Source organism: Notolepis coatsorum (assembly GCF_963971535.1).
Source record: "Notolepis coatsorum genome assembly, chromosome: 15".
Taxonomy (NCBI): domain Eukaryota; kingdom Metazoa; phylum Chordata; class Actinopteri; order Aulopiformes; family Paralepididae; genus Notolepis; species Notolepis coatsorum.
In genome coordinates this window covers 36,020,022-36,044,929 of record NC_140179.1, presented here as the reverse complement: position 1 = coordinate 36,044,929, position 24,908 = coordinate 36,020,022, and the positions used below count along the sequence as shown (strand labels likewise).

At 44.4% G+C, this 24,908-nt stretch overlaps 1 protein-coding gene across 1 annotated transcript in view; it reads right to left on the bottom strand.

Moving 5' to 3' along the window:
• mcm10 (minichromosome maintenance 10 replication initiation factor) overlaps positions 1 to 21,034 on the bottom strand; it is a 41,344-nt gene extending 20,310 nt beyond the window's left edge. Inside the window, exons 1-9 of the mRNA XM_084330360.1 lie at positions 20,994 to 21,034; positions 20,607 to 20,668; positions 19,322 to 19,615; positions 18,782 to 18,985; positions 16,286 to 16,426; positions 13,098 to 13,275; positions 10,444 to 10,609; positions 9,033 to 9,200; positions 1,772 to 1,888 (exon numbers count right to left, since the gene is read on the bottom strand). Of these exons, the coding sequence (XP_084186486.1) occupies positions 1,772 to 1,888; positions 9,033 to 9,200; positions 10,444 to 10,609; positions 13,098 to 13,275; positions 16,286 to 16,426; positions 18,782 to 18,985; positions 19,322 to 19,615; positions 20,607 to 20,613 (1,275 nt within the window). The 5' untranslated portion in view covers positions 20,614 to 20,668; positions 20,994 to 21,034. The remainder of the gene's footprint in view (positions 1 to 1,771; positions 1,889 to 9,032; positions 9,201 to 10,443; positions 10,610 to 13,097; positions 13,276 to 16,285; positions 16,427 to 18,781; positions 18,986 to 19,321; positions 19,616 to 20,606; positions 20,669 to 20,993) is intronic.
• Between the last annotated feature and the right edge of the window lie 3,874 nt (positions 21,035 to 24,908).

Below are 24,908 nucleotides of genomic sequence, written 5' to 3'. Positions count from 1 at the left end.
GTGGCCCCTGGTTGTCAGACAGACAGCAGACTATATGTGGCCCCTGGTTGTGAGACAGACAGCAGACTATATGTGGCCCCTGGTTGTCAGACAGACAGCAGACTACATGTTGCCCCTGGTTGTCAGACAGACAGCAGACTATATGTGGCCCCTGGTTGTCAGAGAGACAGCAGACTATATGTGGCCCCTGGTTGTCAAACAGACAGCAGACTATATGTGGCCCCTGGTTGTCAGACAGACAGCAGACTACATGTTGCCCCTGGTTGTCAGATAGACAGCAGACTACATGTGGCCCCTGGTTGTCAAACAGACAGCAGACTACATGTGGCCCCTGGTTGTCAAACAGACAGCAGACTACATGTGGCCCCTGGTTGTCAGACAGACAGCAGACTACATGTGGCCCCTGGTTGTCAGACAGACAGCAGACTACATGTGGCCCCTGGTTGTCAGACAGACAGCAGACTATATGTGGCTCCTGGTTGTCAGACAGACAGCAGACTATATGTGGCTCCTGGTTGTCAAACAGACAGCAGACTATATGTGGCCCCTGGTTGTCAGACAGACAGCAGACTATATGTGGTCCCTGGTTGTCAAACAGACAGCAGACTATATGTGGCCCCTGGTTGTCAGACAGACAGCAGACTACATGTGGTCCCTGGTTGTCAAACAGACAGCAGACTATATGTGGCCCCTGGTTGTCAGACAGACAGCAGACTACATGTGGCCCCTGGTTGTCAGACAGACAGCAGACTACATGTGGCCCCTGGTTGTCAAACAGACAGCAGACTACATGTGGCCCCTGGTTGTCAAACAGACAGCAGACTACATGTGGCCCCTGGTTGTCAGACAGACAGCAGACTACATGTGGCCCCTGGTTGTCAGACAGACAGACAGCAGACTACATGTGGCCCCTGGTTGTCAGACAGACAGCAGACTATATGTGGCTCCTGGTTGTCAGACAGACAGCAGACTATATGTGGCTTCTGGTTGTCAAACAGACAGCAGACTATATGTGGCCCCTGGTTGTCAGACAGACAGCAGACTATATGTGGTCCCTGGTTGTCAAACAGACAGCAGACTACATGTGGCCCCTGGTTGTCAGACAGACGGCAGACTATATGTGGCCCCTGGTTGTCAGACAGACAGCAGACTATATGTGGTCCCTGGTTGTCAAACAGACAGCAGACTATATGTGGCCCCTGGTTGTCAGACAGACAGCAGACTACATGTGGTCCCTGGTTGTCAAACAGACAGCAGACTATATGTGGCCCCTGGTTGTCAGACAGACAGCAGACTACATGTGGCCCCTGGTTGTCAGACAGACAGCAGACTACATGTGGCCCCTGGTTGTCAAACAGACAGCAGACTACATGTGGCCCCTGGTTGTCAAACAGACAGCAGACTACATGTGGCCCCTGGTTGTCAGACAGACAGCAGACTACATGTGGCCCCTGGTTGTCAGACAGACAGACAGCAGACTACATGTGGCCCCTGGTTGTCAGACAGACAGCAGACTATATGTGGCTCCTGGTTGTCAGACAGACAGCAGACTATATGTGGCTTCTGGTTGTCAAACAGACAGCAGACTATATGTGGCCCCTGGTTGTCAGACAGACAGCAGACTATATGTGGCCCCTGGTTGTCAAACAGACAGCAGACTACATGTGGCCCCTGGTTGTCAGACAGACAGCAGACTACATGTGGCCCCTGGTTGTCAGACAGACAGCAGACTATATGTGGCTCCTGGTTGTCAGACAGACAGCAGACCCACCAGGTTGACGATCTGAGAGCAGGGGTCTCCGTTCTTCTTGGCGGCCTTGCAGGTGCCGTAGTCCTGGGCCTCGCCCATCAACATGACCTTCTGGGCGTGGTCCACTGACAGACTGACCTGAGGGGAGGAGAGGACATGGGAGGGGGGGGGGAGAGAGAGAGTGAGAGAGAGAGAGAGACACACACACACATATCGAGACTAATAACTACACTAAATTGTACCGATCCCATTTCTGCATTGTACTGTATAGTATATTGTATTGTAACTCAGTTACTTTTCTACTCTGCATTGTACATTGTATATGTATATATTAGGGATGCTCGATATTGTCTTTTTTACCGATACCGATATTGTCCAACTCTTAATTTCCGATACCGATATCAACCGATACCGATAAATGCAGGGTTTCCCCCCCAAAAAAACTGAATAATTTCAGGTAATTAACATTACATATGTCTTGTTGTGGAACTAACATAACATTATGCATACTTTTGACAATAAAAAAAATCAGAATTTGTTCTTACTTGCTTGCCTGGGTAAATAAAGGTTATAGAAATGTAAAAATTTAAAATAAAAAAATATTCTTTTTTGAAAACCGATACAGATATTTTCCGATATAATATCGGTAGGCCGATAATATCGGACATCCCTAGTATATATTGAGCACCTTTGTCTACGTACTTGACTTCTATTTTATACTTACTATACTTTATACTTATCTATTTTTATTTAGCACGATCTCTGGAGCAAAACAGCATTTTATATAAAAGTATTCTGTACTTCTGTATGACATTGACAACTAATAAAGAAACTTGAACTTGAAACTTGAGACAAATAAAGAGAAAGAGACAGAGAGAGAGAGACACACACATACAGAGAGACAAATAAAGAAAAAGAGAGACAGAGAGAGAACGAGAGAGACAGAGAAAGATAGAGGGGGAGACAGAAAGAGATGGAGAAACACACACAGACAGACATACAGAGACAAAGAGATAGAGACAGAGAGAGATAGAGAAACAGAAAGAGGGAGACAAAGAGACAAACATAGACACACACAGAGAAAGAGATAGAGACAAAGAGAGAGGGAGACGGAGAGATAGACAGAGAGAAAGAGAGAGACAGAGCAGGGGAGACAGAGAGACACAGAGATAGAAACAGAGAGAGGGAGACTATGGTAATACAGTAGGGACTGATCTGGGATTAGTGATTCGGTCACGCAATGACAAAACTAGAGCTGGGCCGTTAATGGCGTTAACGTGCTGCGTTAACGCGAGACTAGTATCGCGCGATAATATAATTGACACCGTTAATCTTTTTCTCAACGTTGGGTCTGTATTGTCCTTAAATACTTGCCGTAGTTCCCAGCTGTGGTACCAGGAAGTGATTGCACTACCGGAGCTGTAGTCAGAATAATGTGTTAAACTAAAGTAGTGGTCCGGTAATCATTGTTATACAGGTGAGGTTAAGAAGTCCTCAGGATATAACACAATTCGGCGATGAGGACGTCTGAATCTGCGCAATGCAAGAAAGAAGAAGTCCGTTGCGAGCTTTGTTTACATTATTAACGTTAGCGAGTTAGCATGTTAGCTCACGTTGATCGAGCGGCACTTGGAAACATCTACAAGAGGAGGAAATCCACTTTACACACTAAAGGAAGGATCGACTGGACTATCGTGAGTGTTTACAACAGAAATGGCTTGGGTTATTGGAAATATTGGACCGTTTGATGATAATGTAGCCCCTTTCGTGACTCCACAGTCACTTGCTCCTCAATAGGAAACCAACCTAGATTTACCATGAAGGACTGGTTCTGGCCAAGCCGTTTGTTATACAAGAATCACAGAGACGTTTCAAAGGTACTCACAGTTGCACGAGGGTTTCGGACAGAGATACGGGATGGTTTGAAAGCTCTGTGTTGCTAATAAACATTTTAAATAATTTGTATAAACTGCTCAAAACGGCATTATTTCCGCCGTTGGGTGATCACAGCGCATGCGCACCATCCCGTATCTCTGTCCGAAACCCTTGTGCAACTGTGAGAACCTTTGTAATTTCTCTGTGATACTTGTATAACGAACGGTTCGGCCAGAACCAGTCCTTCATGGTAAATCTAGGTTGGTTTCCTATTGAGGAGCAAGTGACTGTGGATTCACTCCGTGCATCACAGTCACGAAAGGGGCTAATGACAATGTGGAGCAATATGAAATGAAAATTGGGTTACCCTGATGTAAACAAGACAAACGTCTTTCTCTGGTCTGTATCCCCTTAACAATTGTATGTATTGAGCCGTACTGTATTGTACCCATTCTGCAATCTGTTAAATAACGTTTTCATTCATTCATTCATTCATTCATGGAACTGTTACACTGAGCTTGCACTGACTTTGTTGAGAAACCTGCTTCTGCAGCAGTCTGTGTGTAAGCAACCAGTCAGCAGCATTGTTAATTTAGAGATTCACTAAAAGACACATTGAGAGACAGGTTTGTGTGTGGATTAAGAAATGAAGGTGCACAGAAGAAACTACTGACAGCGAGTGATTTGACACTGGAGAGAGCTGTCAATATCAGTGTTAATGGCATCAAAGGAAGGGCACAGAAACTTAAGATAAATCTAGTTTTAAAAGAAACACTGGAAATTACAAAAAGGAGGGGCATGTTCATGCTGTTGAACAAGGAGATAGAACAGCTAGTGACTCCTCAGATGAAGAGGAGAGGATAAATCTCCTCCTCTGGTCATTATTTGGGTAGAACACATTTTTTTTCTTTTTTTTGAGACATTTTAATCTAGATTAATCTAGATTAATTCCAGGATTGCAGGTAGATTAATCTAGATTACATTTTTTTATCTATGCCCAGCTTTAGACAAAACGTTAATTAAACTCCTCAAAAAAAGTTCGGAATCGTTATTTTGGTCGATTATTCTTCCACTTTCATAATACCAATTGGTATTGTATTTTATATCATCGGAAAGACTGATTAGTCACCTTTCCAACGAGGTACAACTTGTAAGGATTGTGCATTTGTGGAATGAGCAACACAGCTAACCGTGTGGGTAGCAGCCCAAAAGAATTTGCCAAAATCCCCTGCAATATTCTTCCGTTGGTATTAGGGATGCCCCGATCGATCGGCCAGCGATCGGTATCGGCCGATAATCAGTATAAAGAAATGACCCAGTAAACTAAATAGTTCACTTTAGTTTAATACATGATGCATTGTCTAACAGTATCTAGCTGGCTAGCTCCTGATATCAACAAGCTCCGGCAATAGTCTGCATGAGCAGCTCCGTTAGCTAGGTAGCTAACGTTAGCTCACGTTAGCTCACTGTTTAAACAAAATGACCCAGTAAACTAAATAGTTCACTTTAGTTTAATACATGATGCATTGTCTAACGGTATCTAGCCGGCTAGCAGTAGCTACAGATGGCTCCTGATATCAATATCTTATAACATAATTGACATTATTCGTTTTTGCAGCTGTTGGCTAATTAGCTATCATGCTTCATAACAACACTGCAAACATCTTATACGTTTCAGACCCTTGAACTATCGCTCTGACTGGGGACGCTGAGGGCATGCTGAATGTGATTTGACCAAAGCAGAGTATACACACACAGACAGTGGAGCTGTTTGCAAATAGCGAGCATTTTTACTTGTTGCGTGGTGGCGATGTCTCGCAGATAATACAACTACAAGTATAATTATATAATATATATATTTTATAAAAAAGATATATTATTTAATTTGTTTATTTGGACGGGACAATGCAAAATTAATGAGCACTGTGGAGTGTAAAAATTGCCGGATTTAGCACGAGGCTAATTTCCATCCGTTGTTCCCAAACATAAAAACAGGACTCATAGAAACAGTAAGAAATGTACAAATACATAAAAACAGGACACACAAAAACAGTAAAAAAAATTACAAATACATAACAGCATGTCACATGTGTTCACATGACTGGTTGGACTTCAGCCATTTTTTTTATTTGCCCTCTAAAAGAAGCAAGGGTGGGGCTTTCCCTTATGGAAATGGGGAGACTGTCACTGTTCCATGTTTGACTGCCTTTTATGGACAGGACGTTTTGGCCAAACGTGGTCAGTCTACTTTGGACCATGCAGTCACCTCTGGTGTCTGACCTGGTGCAGAGTCCAGTGTTTCTTTTTTTGTAGATGAATTCCTGTACAATATAATATATATTATAAGGCAGCTAGGTGGTGCAGTGGGCAAGGCACTCACCACCAATGCTGGAGACGCTGGGTTCGAGCCCAGCTCTCCACATTGTTTTCAGTTTGGCTGGTCGTCCGTACTAATACAATTGGCAGTATTAGGGGGAGGGAAAACTGAGGGGTGGGGATCGGACGTTGTGGACAGCGACTCCTACAGGTCGGTTGGTGCGCAGTAGAATCAAGAAGCATTGGGGGCGGCGTCCCTCCAAAGCGCAGACCCCTGACGCTGAAAGATCGCGCTGCGCAGGTGAAAAGATGCGATGGCTGCTACCTCGAGTATCGGAGGGGACTCGTGCTATGTATGGCTTCGTCCACATTGCAGCCGGCTTGTGAATAGAATAGAATAGAAATACTTTTATTATCCCGTGGGAAATTAGACACTGCAAATCGCTCAACATTTAAACATTTAGACAGGACAGGTCACAATTTAGAATGATAACACAAATCAAATCAATATATTTAACTTTTTTTTTTAATAAAACCAAAAATGATCGGTATCGGCAGTGTATCGGCTAGGGATTTGGATAGTCGACTATGATTGGCCAAAACTTGCCGTTAGTCGACTATTAGTCGACAACATTTTTTTAAATAAAAAATATATATATATATATTTTTTTGTCATTCCATTTGGGCTGTGGGGGTGCTTAATGTCTGAAGGAGTCGACTGAAGGCTTCTTGTCCTCTGCAAAAGCATGCAATTGGTCCACTGATGGATACATCTTGATATTTGTCTAGTGTTCTAGTGTGTTCATTAGATGGGTGAAATCCTCTTTCAGTGCCTCTGTGCCTGTTTTCGTAGGCAGTTAGCCTCTGGTATGCGTTCCATTAGCGTTAGAGGCCTCTTTTCTTTTGGAAAGAATAAATAAAAAAAAAAAAAGATTTGAATATTTTTTTTGTATTCGACTAAGAGGTTGGCAGTCGACTACGGCTCCTTTCGACTGATTAGGCGACTAATCGACTAATAGGGGTCAGCCCTAGTATCGGCCGATATGGCTCATAGACGATCGGTGATCGGTATCGGTGGCAAAAAACGTGATCGGGGCATCCCTAGTTGGTATTCACTCTCGTTTTGAGCTTCAAGTGTTGGCAGGTGTATGCCAATCACAGGTGTGTGACTGGCACCTAATTGACAGCACTTGTGTGCATGGGTCCTACAACTTTGTTGAGTTTGTGTGTGCTCCAAGCATAAACATGCCACATTTGTCCCTTCAGGATAAGGCCTGTGCAATAGGGCAACTGGAAGCTGGTGTTCCGGTACGCAGAGTAGCAACATTATTTGGTGTCAGCCAGTGTTAATTTTGTCAAAGAAAATTAGGACGAAAGATGTTCGTCAACAAAGGTTTTTTTCATGACGACAACGAGACGTGACGTCACGTTATTGAAGACCATGTGATGCTAACGTGACTAAATAGTTAATTAAATATCGTTGACCACAACTGAGGACACAAACATTTTGTTTACAAAAACCATGACGAATTCTCTCTTAATTTATGTTGACTAAAACAAGATAAGACAAAATAATTATAACTTTTAGAATAATTCACGTTATTATTTCAGCATTTCCCATTTCCGTTTCCGGGTTAAGCTCTGCAGCGTTTATGGCTAAAAACCGCGTCCCATGTCTCTCGTGACTACAACTTATACCAATAACCATGAACGGAATCTGCTACTCTCTCAACAGTCCTGCGGCAGCCGAACAGTTCTACCAAAAGAACATAGCATTTAAGACGACGGAGGCTGCTGATAGGATGGCTAGGCTAATAGCCTGGGAGTCGGGACCTATATCCCAGACAGACTTGCTCTCTTTTTTTTAAACTTAAGTTTTTATTAACATTTATAGACAAACAACACTTACACAATACCTACAATGACATCAACAACACAACAGTTCATCAACATGGGCCCCTTGAATTCGGCCGCTCTCAGCCTCCCAGACCCCCATGAGAGGGACCCCCCCTTCCCGCCATACACCCCCAGAAACAGGGCTCCCCCACATCCCAGGGCCATCCCACGCGGGGTCGAGCACTCAGCGACACAGGTACCTTGAATTTTATTGGGCCAGGCCCAGTAGAGGGGCGAGGGGTGGTACTCCCCCCCCCCCCCCACAGAGCCAAGCCCGCTACCTCCCATGCCACCAAGCACCCCACCCCACGCCCGACGACCCCACAACATCCAAGACCCTCCCCTCCCGGGCCAAACCGCGGAAATGATGGTCCCCCTCCCCCGACACCCCACCCCCTGAGTTAAGCCCATAGCAGCCGCCCATATCCCAGGCCGATGCACGCGGAGCCGGCCCCCCAGCGACTCGCCCCCACAGAGCCAGGATCATCGCAGAGTACCTCCCGAATTTGGGAGTGGAGAGGATGGAATGGCCTGCCGTTGAGTCCAGACCTCAACCCAATTGAACACTTGTGGGATCAGCTTGGGCGTGCTGTACGTGGCAGAGTGACCAAACGCAACCATGTTGGCTGACTTGCGACAAATCCTGGTTGAGGAATGGGATGCCATCCCACAGCAGTGTGTGACCAGGCTGGTGACCAGCATGAGGAGGAGGTGCCACGGTGTTGTGGCTGTGTATGGATCTTCCACACGCTACCGAGGTCCCCGACAGTGTCAAATTAATAAAGTGTAAAAATGGCCAATATGTGTTGTTTTTTCCTTATTACTGTGGGAGAGTGCAATCATCCAATCGACCAAGCAACTCAAAACGAGAGTGAATACCAACAGAAGAATATTGCAGGGGATTTTGGCAAATTTGTTTGGGCCGCTACCCACACGGTTAGCCGTGTTGCTCATTCCACAAATGCACAATCCTTACAAGTTGTAAAGGTGACTAATCAGCCTTTCCAAAGATATAAAATACAATACCAATTGGTATTATTAAAGGGGAGGAATAATCGACCGAAATAACCTTTCCGAACTTTTTTTGGCAGAGTTTATAGTTAAACTGGTCTCTCAAGTCAGCACTCCGACTCTACACGATAGTTCACATCCCCGAGAGGCGCGGCGGCTGTGTGAAGAGAAGGGAACAACTCACCCCGTCGTAGCCGTCCTTCTGCTTCATAGGGTTGGGGTTGAGGACGCCGATGACGGTCCCGGGCTCCGTCTTCCAGTGCTCCTTGTGCACCTCCCCGAACAGCAGCAGGGACACGAACACGTCCAGGTTGTGGAGGTCGTTCAGCTTCCAGATGCTGAAGGTTTTGCCCTGTTGGAAGGAGAAGGAGACACTCAGAAGACTGTCGTGCACTTTGTCCTAATATACTAACCTACACTGTAGCACTCAACACTGTTTGATGAACATTGTTGTTACTCAGCTGATAAGAGTTGTGCCCTTCCTGATGACTTGTCGTACAGAACTTGTTAGGTCGCTTTGGATAAAAGTGTTCAGCTAAATGTAAGACCGGTTCTGACAGAATGGACGTTTTTCTTGACAAGAGGAAGACGACCGGTCATGTTTATTTTCTCATATTTTCTATATTCACTTTATTCAGATCTAATTTTATACTATAATCCTTTTCTACTATTACCCTGCCCATACCTGTACCTCCCCCCCTCCCCCATTCTGCTATGATGCTCAAATTTCCCCAAAGGGATCAATAAAGGAATATCTTATTTTATCTTATGAATGGAACAAATATGGGAATTAAATCAGGGTTGATACGAACAAAGAGTTAAAGATATTCCTTTGGGGGGGCAGGTGGCGCACGGAGATTACGTTCGTCACCAACACCGGGAGACACTAGGATTCGCCTGTTCGAATCCAGCTCCCGGCGTTGCTATCAGCTTGGCTGGCCTCTCACACTGATACAATTGGCTGTATCAGGGGGTGGGAAAGCTGAAGGGTGGGTCCTGGGCGTTGTGGACAGCGACCCCTACAGTTCGGTCGGGGCGCCTGCTCAGCGAGGGTTGGAACTGAGGAGAGATAGTGTGGCCTCCCACCCGCTACACTCTCCCCGGTGAGAACCTGCGCGGCCAGGTTGGCCTGCCCCAGGCTGCACATGCGTCGGAGGAAAGCATGTGACAGTCTCCGGTCTCCCGGACCAACAGTAGGGGAAAGTACGCAACAACCAGGAAGGGTGGGATGGGAGAAAAATCGGGAAAAAGGAGGGGAAGAAAGATAAAAAAATATATATATATTCCTTTATTGAAATGCGGGCGTCATAGCAGCATGAGGGAGGGGAGGTAGAGGTATGGGCAGGGGATTAGTAAAAAGACATAAATATAGCCAATCAAATTTGATCTGAATATAGAAATATGAGAGTGAAAATAAACAGTGTAAATAACATAATTAACTGAATATAAAAATAAACCGTGTAAACAAAGGTGCAGATGAGGGTCTGTGTTCCCTATCAGTTATATTATACGTTACAATAGATATAGGCAATAAAGAATTTGAATCTGAACATATATACTATGAGTACAAGTCAAGGATGGAGGATGGAGCCTACACTGCTGTTGCTCTGTGGGGTGGCCTTGTTAACCAGCACCCCGAAGGTGACCCAGTCGCTGTCCTCCAGCTTCTCCCGGGCCAGGCGCTCAGGCAACTGGGAGAGCCGGATCAACCGGCGGTCGGCCATCTTGCGGTCCATCTCGGTGGAAGAGACCCGTGGTCTCCTGAATACAGAATGGAACAAACTGAATTATGATTAGGGTTGGGTACCGTTCACATTTGAACCAATACCGGTACCTGTGCATCGATACCGGTACCCCACGGTACCTTTTTTTCTATACTTTAGTCTCAGAAAATGTGATCTACCTACCTCAGTTGTAAAAAATGTGTCCAAAGTTATTTATTATCATTATTATTTATTTAGAACAATTTGTTAATATATATAATATATAATATTGCAGCAAGCCGCAAGCGTTGTCTGCATCCAGCTTTGTAAAGTGTAACCACACTTGCGACCATTTTCGGCTTGCCATTGCCTGCTTTGTTGTTGAATCAAGTCAAATCCTAGGTAAGCATGTATTGTGCGTGTGAACGTTGATGTGAACGTGCGGCACACTTCATAGGTTTCGTTTCGCGGTAAACGCAACGTTGACGTCATTGGACTTAAAAACCTTTTTTAACAGTACCGAAATGTGGCACCGGTGGATCTCACGTGAATCGGTACTCGGTAGTACCGACGTGATTCGGTTGATATCCTTAAAAATACCGGATTCGGTACCCATCCCTAGTTATGATGTTAGCCTTGAGGGGAGAAAGAGCCTGGATTGTGTGTGTGTGTGTGTGTGTGTGAGATGAGGAGGGGTATGTTGGTGGAGTTTAGGGAATGAGTAACATCTTCCCAGATCGAGTACTCGCATTAATTACTTGAGTAGTGCTCAAGTAATTGTTTAGGGAAATACATTTTTAGAACAAATCTTAAAGAGCATTGCAGCAGCAATAATGAGATATTGCATGGAGTCACACACACTACTGATAGAGAGAAACAGAGAGAGAAAGAGAGACAGAGAGAGAACACACACACACACACACACACACAGAGACAGAGATAGAGGGACAGAGAAAGGGAGACAGAGAGAGAGAGAGAGAGAGTAAATTTTAGGGCACAAGTAATGTCTTCCCAGATCGAGTACTCGTATTAATTACTCGAGTAGTGCTCAAGTAATTGTTTAGGGAAATATATTTTCAGAACACATCTTAAAGAGCATTGCAGCAGCAATAATGAGATATTGTGTGGAGTCACACACACGATTTGATTATGTCTCGCTCCGTGGACATAACAATGCACAGCTATATACCCGATGCTTAACACTTTGATCGCCATGGTTAAATTCATAATTTACCATCCCTAGCCAGCTCTATTTGTCTATGGAGAAGTTCCCCTTCTTTGCAGGGCTATAACTTTTTAAATTCTATTGCTAAATTGACATTATTATGGCCCATTCAATGTCCTATATCCATTGTTCAGGGTGTAGCAACGTTATACTTTTTCATTCACATATTCATACTAAAATATGGTCTAAAGTATAAGTATGTTTTTATCGTTTTCTGCAGCTTTCTCCAGAACTTGATTTATAGCCCCAAATGCATTATATTGATGATCAAATACAGTTTGGTAGCGATCGGTGCCAGATAAAAAATTTCAACTGGAGGTACTTCTAGAAGTTACTACGTATGATCTGATGATGACCGGATGGGCGGGGGGTCGTTTATAATTCCGTGGGCAACGTTATATCATTCACCTAGTGTGGGTCATATGATCATCAGAGCAGTTTATATGGAACACGTTAGAAAATAACGCTGGATCTTACCGTATCTTCCTCGCGCCGTTGGACGATCAGCTTGGAGTAGACAGTTTTCGATTATGGGATGTTGATCTAGATGAACCATTTCCAGGTTGTATAATACTATATACGTCCAAATAACGTTGTTTATTGAGTTAGGGCGAGCGATTGATTATCCAGTGTGTCGAGATGGAGTCCGGCTAACGATCGCGAGTGCCCGGACGAAATATGGATGAGCACTTCCTGTTTGGCGCGTCACTTCCTGTTGGCCGATCTGCCGATCGGCCACCAGATGGCGCTCTTGAACCGTTAGAGAGTTGAGTGGAGATCAGCAGTATATCTCAGGTCCCCGGAGGAGAAATATGATTTCGATCACAGATTTTTGAAATATTGATATCAAAGACGTGTTACGGCGTCTTCGGCAGAATGAGCATGGCGGGCAATGACGAGTAACGGCGTTTCCGGCGATTAAAGTGTTAATGCGTATCTTCAGTCAAAACAGTCAGTTACCATTAGGGCTGGGTAAAAAAAATCTTCATTTGAATTGAGCGATTATCGATTCATAATCCAGAGATCGATATATATATATATATATTTTTTTTTTTACTCAAGTCACCGCCAAGTGCAAAGGCAGATGTCTCGGATTTTGGATTTAAAAAACATGACGACAGAGAAGAGCTGGACAAAAGCAGAGCCATATGTAAGCTCGGTTGATATCGGTATCGGAAATTAAGAGTTGGACAATATCGGTATATCGGATATCGGTAAAAAACCCAATATCAAACATCCCTAGGCAATACCCAGCCCTAGTTACCATTTGTAATAATTACATTACACTCCACTCCACTAGGGGAGCTGTGGGTGTTCTGACCTGAGCCGCAGTCCGGAGTACTTCTCCACAGCCACGTCTTTCGGAGCGGGGGGAAGAGGGAGGGCTTTCGCTTGGGAAGCCGGGGGCGGGCGAAGTGGTTTGTTGACGCTTTCCACTGGCAGGAAAGTGCTGCCCATCTTTATCTCCACCAATGGGCCTCTGTCTTCTGAGGAGGAACCTGGTCACATCAACAAAATAATAACAAAGTGTCATTCCCTCTGCATTACTAATGACCGTTAGTGCCTAATAATAACCAGGAATTATGTTGATAGAATTATCTTTAGAAGTGCCTGTTTAAGTTCAGTACAATGAAAATAAGATACAACCAGAGTGCAAATGTAACAGTAAAGTGCAACAGCAATGTACAGGTGGTTAAACTGGGTATAAAATATATAAATGAGTGAGTACTGAGTAATAGTGCTAATGAGATGTATGTACAGAGTTGTAGTATTAATTATGTACAGTGATACAGGTATGAAGCCACTATGGTAGCTAGTAAGTCATACTGGCCAGCAGTGTAACTAGTAAGAGTAGGTAAGGGATATGTACAGATATAGATATAGTATCTACAAATATGTAAAAAGGACTATATGCAGGTATGTACATACAGACGTGTATATATATATATATACGGTAAGAATAAATATATATATATACGGTATACAGCATTATTGTACATGCTATCATACAGAGTTATATGGGTTATATGCAGGTGTATAAGTAGGTATATAGATGAAGATCAAAGTAATCTAATCTAATATATCAACACAAGAATACATTTCCTCATTTTACCCCAGAGGATAAATCAATGCACTACATTCAACCGTCCGTCAATAAACAGATAGAAAAGTGACGGAAGGCATTACTGTCCGTTGGTTTGTTTTTCAATTAGAACCTAAAGTCAACTCAGTCTGTCCAACAAATGGATACTAATCGGATTGGAGAACGGACAAACAGAGTGGATCAGTGTAGCCGCATGACGTTAAAGATCAAAGTAAGCGCTCTACAGATATTGAGCGTCATTTTGTAAAACATCTGGTGTCGCCGGTAACGTTATGGGAACTTCCCCATCACCGTGGCAACCCTAGTATACACTAGGGATGGATGGGTACCGATTCCGGTAATACGTTTGAAAAATATATATATATATATAATTACGTCAGACAGTCTAGAGAGAATGATTTATGACGTGATGTCGTTTACCGCAAAATGAAACTTATGAAGTGTGCCGCACATTCACGTCAACGTTCACGCGCCCAATACACGCTTACCTAGGATTTGACTCAACAACAACAACAAAGCAGTCGGGGCAATGGCAAGCCGAAAACGGTCGCAAGTGTGGTACCGGTTACGGATTCTGATTGTAGTCATTTATATTGTCTTGCGTGGTTTGTTTAATCGTTTTATACTTGTTATTTTGTAAAATACAATTCCTTTATTTAAATATATAGATGTGTACGTTTTAGTTCCGCAGAATAGTTCATTGCTGCTAGAGTGGTTTGTTTAATAGTTTTATACTTGTTATTTTGTAAAACATTATTTTTTATTTAAAGGTGTATATATATATATATATATATAACCAAATTGTTCTAAATAAATAATAATGATAATAAATAATTAGAAGTTTTGACAATTCTTTTTACAACTGAGGTAGGTAGATTACATTCTTAGGGAGTAAAGTACCGAAAAAAGGTACCGTTGGGTACCGGTATCGATTCACAGGTACCGGTTCAAATGTGAACGGTACCCAACCCTAGTATACACATCACTGTTGTACATGCCATACAGAGTTATATGGGTAGACTATAGTATAAGGTAGTTATGATTATTATGATACCGTTTATGGTCCAGTACCTGCTGAAGTGCTGGCTGTGGTGTGTTCCAGCCTAGCTGTGGTGTGTTCCAGCCTAGCTGTGGTGTGTTCCAGTACCTAGCTGTGGTGTGTTCCAGCCTAGCTGTGGTGTGTTCCAGCCTAGCTGTGGTGTGTTCCAGTACCTAGCTGTGGTGTGTTCCAGCCTAGCTGTGGTGTGTTCCAGTACCTAGCTGTGGTGTGTTCCAGCCTAGCTGTGGTGTGTTCCAGCCTAGCTGTGGTGTGTTCCAGCCTAGCTGTGGTGTGTTCCAGCCTAGCTGTGCTGTGTTTTAGTACCTAGCTGTGGTGTGTTCCAGTACCTAGATGTGGTGTGCTCCAGCCTAGCTGTGGTGTGTTCCAGTACCTAGCTGTGGTGTGTTCCAGCCTAGCTGTGGTGTGTTCCAGTACCTAGCTGTGGTGTGTTCCAGTACCTAGCTGCGGTGTGTTCCAGCCTAGCTGTGGTGTGTTCCAGCCTAGCTGTGGTGTGTTCCAGTACCTAGCTGTGGTGTGTTCCAGCCTAGCTGTGGTGTGTTCCAGTACCTAGCTGTGGTGTGTTCCAGCCTAGCTGTGGTGTGTTCCAGCCTAGCTGTGGTGTGTTCCAGCCTAGCTGTGGTGTGTTCCAGCCTAGCTGTGCTGTGTTTTAGTACCTAGCTGTGGTGTGTTCCAGTACCTAGATGTGGTGTGCTCCAGCCTAGCTGTGGTGTGTTCCAGTACCTAGCTGTGGTGTGTTCCAGTACCTAGCTGTGGTGTGTTCCAGCCTAGCTGTGGTGTGTTCCAGTACCTATCTGTGGTGTGTTCCAGCCTAGCTGTGGTGTGTTCCAGCCTAGCTGTGGTGTGTTCCAGTACCTAGCTGTGGTTTTCCAGTACCTAGCTGTGCTGTGTTCCAGTCTAGCTGTGGTGTGTTCCAGACCAGTACCTAGCTGCGGTGTGTTCCAGTCTAGCTGTGGTGTGTTCCAGTACCTAGCTGTGGTGTGTTCCAGTACCTAGCTGTGGTGTGTTCCAGCCTAGCTGTGGTGTGTTCCAGCCTAGCTGTGGTGTGTTCCAGTACCTAGCTGTGGTGTGTTCCAGCCTAGCTGTGGTGTGTTCCAGTACCTAGCTGTGGTGTGTTCCAGTACCTAGCTGTGCTGTGTTCCAGTCTAGCTGTGGTGTGTTCCAGTACCTAGCTGTGGTGTGTTCCAGTACCTAGCTGTGGTGTGTTCCAGTACCTAGCTGTGGTGTGTTCCAGTACCTAGCTGTGGTGTGTTCCAGTACCTAGCTGTGGTGTGTTCCAGCCTAGCTGTGGTGTGTTCCAGTACCTAGCTGTGGTGTGTTCCAGCCTAGCTGTGGTGTGTTCCAGTACCTGCTGAAGTGCTGGCTGTGGCCGGATGAGCGACCCTGGGTTTACGTTTGAAGGAGTCGGCGTTGACCAGCTGGGCGGTGAAGTCGGATGATTCCTGCAGCTTGGGGCCGTCTACGCTCTCCGGGCTGGATGAGGGCTTTACTGCAGTCAGGCGCAACACAGGAGGATGAAAAGGTCAGTCGGAGGATAAGCTCCTACAAACCCCCTAAGCCCTAGTGACACATTAAGTACATACTGTGCTGCGTGTACTTTAATTGTTGTCCTTAAAAAGGAACACGCCAACATTTTGGGAAATTGGCTTATCGTCTTCTCCAGAGAGAGACGAGAAGATAGATACCAGTTTCCTCCCCGTGTGTTCAGTAGAAAGCTATCTGGCTGCATGTTAGCTTAGCTTAGCACAATGAATGGAAGCGGACATGGCCGGTTAGCCTTCGGGAGAGGTGTTAGTTGGACAATGCCTAGGCTAACCAGCCATGTCCGCTTCGATTCATTGTGCTAAGCTAGGCTAACGTGCAGCCAGATAGTTTTCTACTGAACACACAGGGAGGAAACTGGTATCAATCTTCTTGTCTCTCTCTGGAGAAGACGGTAAGCTAATTTCCCCAAATGTTGCCGTGTTCTTTTAAGCCCTACTGAGCACTCGAAATACAAATACTGTGGACAAGTACACAGGAGAACAGACACAAATAGACACCAGGGCCCATAGTCACCACAGAGTAGCAGTGCTGATCTAAGGTGAGTGACCAGGAATACTTATCCTGACCGTCATTATTATCAAGGACCTTAACCACCCCCCAACCATGGACTGTATCAAGGACCTTAACCACCCCCCAACCATGGACTGTATCAAGGACCTTAACCACCCCCCCAACCATGGACTGTTCCAGCTGATGCGGTCTGGAAAGCGCTACCGGAGCCACAGAGCCAGAACCAACCGGCTGAAGAACAGTTTTTTCCCCCAAGCCATCAGACTTGTCAACAGAGCACATTGACGCTGACATCCTGATCTGCAATGCACACTTTTTAGAACTGTATATATAGTAATCTTTATTTTTAGTAGGGGTGCACGATATTGATTTTTTGACCCCAATACCGATAACTTTCTGCTCCTCAAGGCCGATACCGATAACCGATATTTATTGTATTATACATTTTTTTTTAATGTATATTCCTGTAGTTTTGACCTAACCAGATTTATCATGACATGAGCGTTACTACTATGAACAAAACAAAGCCGAGACAACAGTTTTCACTGATAAAGTGACCATATTTATTTTTCCAAATAAATATAATTTGAATCAGAATTTGAATTCACAATCCGTCAATAACTTATAATACATCCAACCTAACAAGTCACCTGCAACATCACCACCGCTACGATGGTGTGTTAAAAGCCTACGACGACGCGCAAGCAGCTAAAGCTGCTGTGAATCCAAAGCCAGCTACAAAGGAACCCGCAGCGCCTGTACCTATTGACGAGGCGTTTGCTAAATTAAAGAAGTTTGACAGAAATGACCCAAGGGCTCAAGCCGCTAGCTTTTAAGCAGTGCTTGGTGGTGCAAATTAATCTGGCTACTACGGAGCAATAAGTGACTGCGTATTCAACCGAGGGTTGCATCACAGTCATGAAAGGGGCTAGATTTGCAGCAGCTTTAGCTGCTCGCGCGTCGTCGTAGGCTTTTAACACACCATCGTAGCGGTGGTGATGTTGCAGGTGACTTGTTAGGTTGGATGTATTATAAGTTGTTGCCCTTTTCCCTCCTCGTGGAACTTCTGCATTGCATTTGTTACAAATAGCAAGCAAACTTTTTTCCTCTGAAACTATTCCCACACTACTGACGCCATCTTTGTTTACATCCGTGCTGCTTCTGAAACTTACGTGGCTACGTCACAGCCAAGAAAGGGAGCGCTGGATTTGTGTAAAACGCCCTCTTCCTAAACCACACGCTATCAGTCGTACCACAGTACTGGCAAAACGGGAGGAGCCTACAGAAAGAAAAAAAACGCCCTTCATCCCAATTCACCCACACCGCATTTTTTTTTACCAAAAAATATATTATATTATCGGAGCTATCAATAATGTTATCGGGTTTATCTGGATGACGTCATAATTGCTGATATCGGCCCGATAATTATCGTGCATCCCTAATTTTTAGTCATCTTATTTTATTCTATGCTAAAATGATTGTATATTTATGATTGGAAGCTGCTATAGTCGAGGGACCACAATAAATAGATTTTCACTCTTCTTGCTGTAAAGTACTGAAATAAGTGACAATAAAGGAATCTGAATCTGAATTCAAACTAACAGGCTGAAGCTGACCCTAGATCAGTACTACTCCCACTTCGAAAGGCTTTGCAAATATTGGACTCAGGAACACAATTACATCTCTGGGTAACAGGGATCAGGCAACGCATGTGTTTTTGTCTCACTACCAGAGCGATGTGTGTTCAGCCGGGCCTACTCGTGTCACAAGGTGAGCCAGACAGGAGTACCTGTTTGGGGCTTGCTCCTCTGCGTGGGAGGCGGTGGCTTGGAGGAGGTCTGTCTGGAGGGACCCTGTGAGGGGGTCCTGGGTTTAGGGCTCGCCTGGGTCCCTGAGGGTCTGCCTGGGGTGGAGGGGACAGCAGGGGCCCTTTGGGACACGTCCAACAGCTGCTGTAGCCGTTGCATCTTATCCTGCATACGCCTCAGCTCCTCTGAGGAAGGACAACAGACACAGACAGACACACCAAGACAAGCCGTCATATAATCCTTCACCTACTTATACACCTGCATATAACCCATACAACTCATAGATTTATTTTTACTCTATAGATATATCCACATCTGTCAGTACATACACGCAAATAATCCTTTACATATCTGTAGATACTATATCTATATCTGTACATATCCCTTACCTACTCTTACTAGTTACACTGCTGGCCAGTATGACTTACTACCATAGTGTCTTTATACCTGTATCACTGTACATATTAATACTACAACTCTGCACATTTTACATTTACTAGGGCGCAGCTCGCTGCACAAACCTTGCAGGTCTTCCTTGGACTTGTTGAGGTCGTCACCAGAATCTCCGCCGGCCGTCTGTCCCTTAACGTCGCTCTCCTCGGCCTCCAGGTCCGCCACGTCTCCAAAGAGGCCAGACGCTCCACCAGGCCGCTCTTCCTCCTCCTCTCTGTACTCTTCATCATCATCTTCGTCAAACAGGGCATCCAAGTCGTCCACTGGCTCCCTGGTGGCAGGACAGTCCTGATGCTCCAATTCGTCATCGTCGCCGTTCTCTCCCAACAGCATGGCCAGCATGTCCAGGTTGTATTCGTCGCCTGGACACAGACAGACATTGAATGATGGGACTCTCAGTGAACATCATTTATACTCGTGACTTCTATTTATTTATTTCATTGAACGTTTATTTAACCAGGCAGGTCAATTAAGAACACATTCTTATTTACAATGACAGCCTGGCGGGGTAACAGGGAGAGAAACTCTGTCTGTAAATAAACAGTACTGTATATCTTGTATGTCATAAATGTCTGGATGTAACAGTACTGTATATCTGTATGTTGTGTATGTCATAAATGTTATGAATTGAAAATGGGGGACCCTGATGTAAACAAGACGAAAGTCTTTCTCTGGTCTGCATCCTCTTAACAATTGTGTGTATTGAGCCGTATTGTATTGTACCCATTCTGCAATCTGTTGATAACATTTTCAATCAATCAAAGGGGACAAGAAAATGTAATAAGATAGAAAAGAGACAGAGATGATACATCCCAGAGGTAAAGGGACATAATTAAAACACACATTAAACAAACAACCAAATAAAATGACACGGTATGTAACACATGAAGCAGCACAGACCGATTACAGTTAAAAGGCTGGGTGACAGTTGCAGGTGTAAACAACTCTGTGATAAGAGTCTTTAAAAGTAGTGAAGGGGGATAAATGTGTCCCTTTTCAAAGTATTTTGCATCTCGTTCCAACCATAGATATCTATGGTTCCAACTGCTAGGAGCAGCAAACTGGAAGGAGGATTGACCAAAGGAAGTGTTAACACGGGGAACATCTAGCGAGATATGGTGAGCAGCTCTGATGATATAGCCCAGGGAGTAGATGACAAATTTGAACAAGTGTATCAAATTAGGAGGTCAGACCAAGGAGGGTTTTGTAAATGAGAATAAACCAATGAGTTTCTCGTCGAGAGTGTAACGGTGGCCAATTTACAGACGTGTATACTGTAAGTCACATAATGTGAATGACAAACATGAAATAAACCACTGGGCTCTCGCGTCCTTAATCTTGCATGTTACTTACTGTCCATTTTCAAAACTTGGAAGATCCTGCTGATTCCAGATGACCCTGTGGGCTACAGATAGCTTGAAGAGAAGACGATAGAATGAATACATGTACTATATTGATCATATTCCTCCACATTAAAAGACTCGTAGCGGTTAGAAAGAGTAATGCAAGTAATGTAAAACAAGTCAAGCCATGACACGGAGATTATGGGGAAACGGGAAACTGTTGATACAGCTGAGCTAACGTTAACTAGCAGCAGGTTAGAAGCAGGTTGGTTTTGTCGGCTCATTTACGACCACATGCAGATTGGAAGTGGTTGTTTACTCGGTGTATTTTAATCAAATAACATCACATTTCCGCATGAACTCTTAAATCATTTCAATACACTTAAGAAATACCTACAGTGGCTTCCTCGAATCGGCGGTTTCTGCTGAGCTCTGATTGAAACGACTGAAACTGGCGCTAAACGAAGGACCCCGTTGTGTTGTCAAATGTACTCTGAGGCAACATACATTTCGCCTGTCTAAAAATCGCACAAGTCTCCTATTTCCCTGCCCGTCTCTTTAAAAAAAAAATAAACAACTTTAACGCAACTGTAACGAAGAACAAGTTACAGGTTGAAAAAACCCTCAGCTCAGAACTAGGCAAAATCTGCATATGGCTCGCTGATAACAAACTATCATTACACATGGGCAACGGTTCAAATAACAAACTCAGCAAGACCGAATGAATGAATGAATGAAAACTTTATTTAACAGATTGCAGAATGGGTACAATACAGTACGGCTCAATACATACAATTGTTAAGGGGATGCAGACCTGAGAAAGACGTTTGTCTTGTTTCCATCAGGGTCCCCCATTTTCAATTCATATAGACATATATGACATACAGATAGTCAGTACTGCTACATCTATACATTTATGACATACCAGATTTGCAAATACAGTACTTTTTGTGATACAGAAGGAGTCAGGAAAAGGGAGTATATACATTTGACGTAGAAACTGTACATTGGAGGAGGTTGGGTGGGGGGGGTTGGGTACATTGGGATATTGACAACCATACTGGGTAATTTACATTGGAGGTGGTTGGGGGGGGGGGGGGGGGGGCGGGGGGCACACTGTATAAACAAGTAACACTGTACATTGAGGGGGGGGGGAGGAGACACTGTACAAACAAACACAATTGTACATTGAACTATTGACAAAACCATACTAGGTAAATGACTGTACATTGGAGGGGGTTGGGTTAGGATATTTACAGGGGCCAGTGTTGAATTGCAGTCTCCCGTAGGTGTCCCTTGAGAGAGGTTTTGAAAGTGGGTAGTGATCCACATTCCTTTACAGCTTTGGGTAGGGCGTTCCACATTGATGTGGCATAATTGCGAAACGTGTTTAGTCCCTTATTTGAGCCGAATCTGGGTTTAACATGATTTGTGGAGCTCCCTCTGGTGTTGTGATCGTGGTATTCACTGACCTTTGGGAAGTATTTTGACATGTACATGGGTACCTTGGTCGTGTAGTGTATCTTGTAGACCAGGCCCATTGCAAGTTGTTGTACTCTGTCGTCTACTCTAAGCCATCCTAGGTTGTCAAAGTGGGCAGGGGTGAGGTGGGTTCTAGGAGTAAGGTCAAGCAGTAGTCTGACCAGTTTGTTTTGAGATGTTTGTAATTTTGTTTTTAGCGCCTTTGAGGTGCTTTGGTACCATGAGGTGCAAGCATAGTCGTAGTACCCCTGAATGAGTGCTCCTGCCAGAGTCTTCAGGGTGTTCTTGTTTACCAGAGAGGAGATCCGGTACAAGAATCGAGTTCGTTGGTTGACTTTTTTTTATTACATTGGATGCCATTTTGTCACAGGAGAGATTAGCCTCTAGGATGGAACCCAGGTAGGTAATTTCATCTTTCCTTGTGACAATATTGTCACCCACTGTAACTGAGAAGCCGTCGGTCTTGCTGAGTTTGTTATTTGAACCGAAGAGAATGGACTCTGTTTTGCCCATGTGTAATGATAGTTTGTTATCAGCGAGCCATATGCAGATTCTGCCTAGTTCCGAGCTGAGGGTTTTTTCAACCTGTAACTTGTTCTTGTCAGAGACCAGCAGGGCTTCTCAGTTACAGTGGGTGACAATATTGTCACAAGGAAAGAAGATATTACCTACCTGGGTTCCATCCTAGAGGCAAATCTTTCCTGTGACAAAATGGCATCCAATGTAATAAAAAAAGTCAACCAACGAACTCGATTCTTGTACCGGATCTCCTCACTGGTAAACAAGAATACCCTGAAGACTCTAGCAGGAGCACTCATTCAAGGGTACTACGACTATGCTTGCACCTCATGGTACCAAAGCACCTCAAAGGCGCTAAAAACAAAATTACAAACATCTCAAAACAAACTGGTCAGACTACTGCTTGACCTTACTCCTAGAACCCACCTCACCCCTGCCCACTTTGACAACCTAGGATGGCTTAGAGTAGACGACAGAGTACAGCAACTTGCAATGGGCCTGGTCTACAAGATACACTACACGACCAAGGTACCCATGTACATGACAAAATACTTCCCAAAGGTCAGTGAATACCACGATCACAACACCAGAGGGAGCTCCACAAATCATGTTAAACCCAGATTCGGCTCAAACAAGGGTCTAAACACGTTTCGCAATTATGCCACATCAATGTGGAACGCCCTACCCAAAGCTGTAAAGGAATGTGAATCACTACCCACTTTCAAAAACACTCTCAAAAAACACCTAAGGGAGACTGCAACTCGAAACTGGCCCCTGTAAATGTCCGAACACAACCCCCTCCAATGTACAGTAAATTACCAAGTATGGTCTTGTCAATAATCCAATGTACAGTGTTTGTTTGTACAGGTGTACAGTGTCCCCCACCCACCCCTCCTACCCAACCCCCCCCCCCCCCCCCCCCCCACCCACCCATCCACCTCCAATGTACAGTCCCCCCCCACCCAATCCAATGTACAGTTTCTACGTCTAATGTATATACTCTTTTCTTTCTGGACTCTTTTTGTATCACAAACAGTACTGTAATTGCAAATCTGGTATGTCATAAATGTATAGATGTAGCAGTATATAGATGAAAATGGGGGACCCTGATGTAAACAAGACGAAAGTCTTTCTCTGGTCTGCATCCCCTTAACAATTGTATGTATTGAGCTGTACTGTACTGTACCCATTCTGCAATCTGTTAATAAAATTTTCAATCAATCAATCAATCCTATAACCCTAGTTATATGATTACTGGCAAAGCGTCTTGCTTTGCCTATTTCACACGAAAAACAGCCAGGGGTCCTCAGGGCCGAAAAAGCAAGACGCTTTGCCATTAATCATATAACTAGGGTTACAGGATAACCTCTGTTATATTTCATACTGGCTTTGCGTCTTGCTTCACCTATTGGACTAATGGGCGGAAAACAAGCGATAAATGTACCCCCTGAGGTCCCCATCACCACCCCCAAAGCGGGGAGGGCCCCACACTCGTCCTAACGAGGAGCGTAAGGATAGAACTCCAAAACTATGCGTAATAGGGCGCAGCTTCCCTAAAATGCACAACATGAGTAGACCCACAGTCTACATCACCACACATCCCTGCTAACACACTAGTAGTGGGATGCAGAAGAGGTCCCAGCACTAAGGACCGCATGAGAGACAGCTCTCAGTCATATCCATGAGATAGAACCTGACAAAAGGACCCGGGGAGGACGTCCAATCTCCATGAGACCCCTCTAAGCAGGGCAGCAGAGGCCGCTACACCACGGGTGGAATGAATGAATGAATGAATGAATGAATGAAAACTTTATTAACAGATTGCAGAATGGGTACAGTACAGTACAGCTCAATACATACAATTGTTAAGGGGATGCAGACCAGAGAAAGACTTTCGTCTTGTTTACATCAGGGTCCCCCATTTTCAATTCATCGTAACATATATGACATACATGACATACAGATAGACAGTACTGCTCCATCTATACATTTATGACATACCAGATTTGCAAATACAGTACTGTTTGTGATACAAAGTGTCCAGAAAAAGAGTGTATATACATTTGACGTAGAAACTGTACATTGGAGGAGGTTGGGTGGGTGGGGTGGGGTTGGGTGGGTGGGTGGGGGGGGGACACACACTGTACACTGGAATACTGACAAAGCCATACTTGGTAATTTTTTTTTAAACTTACATTTTTATTTAACATTTATAGACATACAACACAATACAGTGACATCCATAACATAACAACATACAGATATGGGCCCCTTGAATATGGCCTCGTTCAGCCGTCCAGATCCCCCTGAG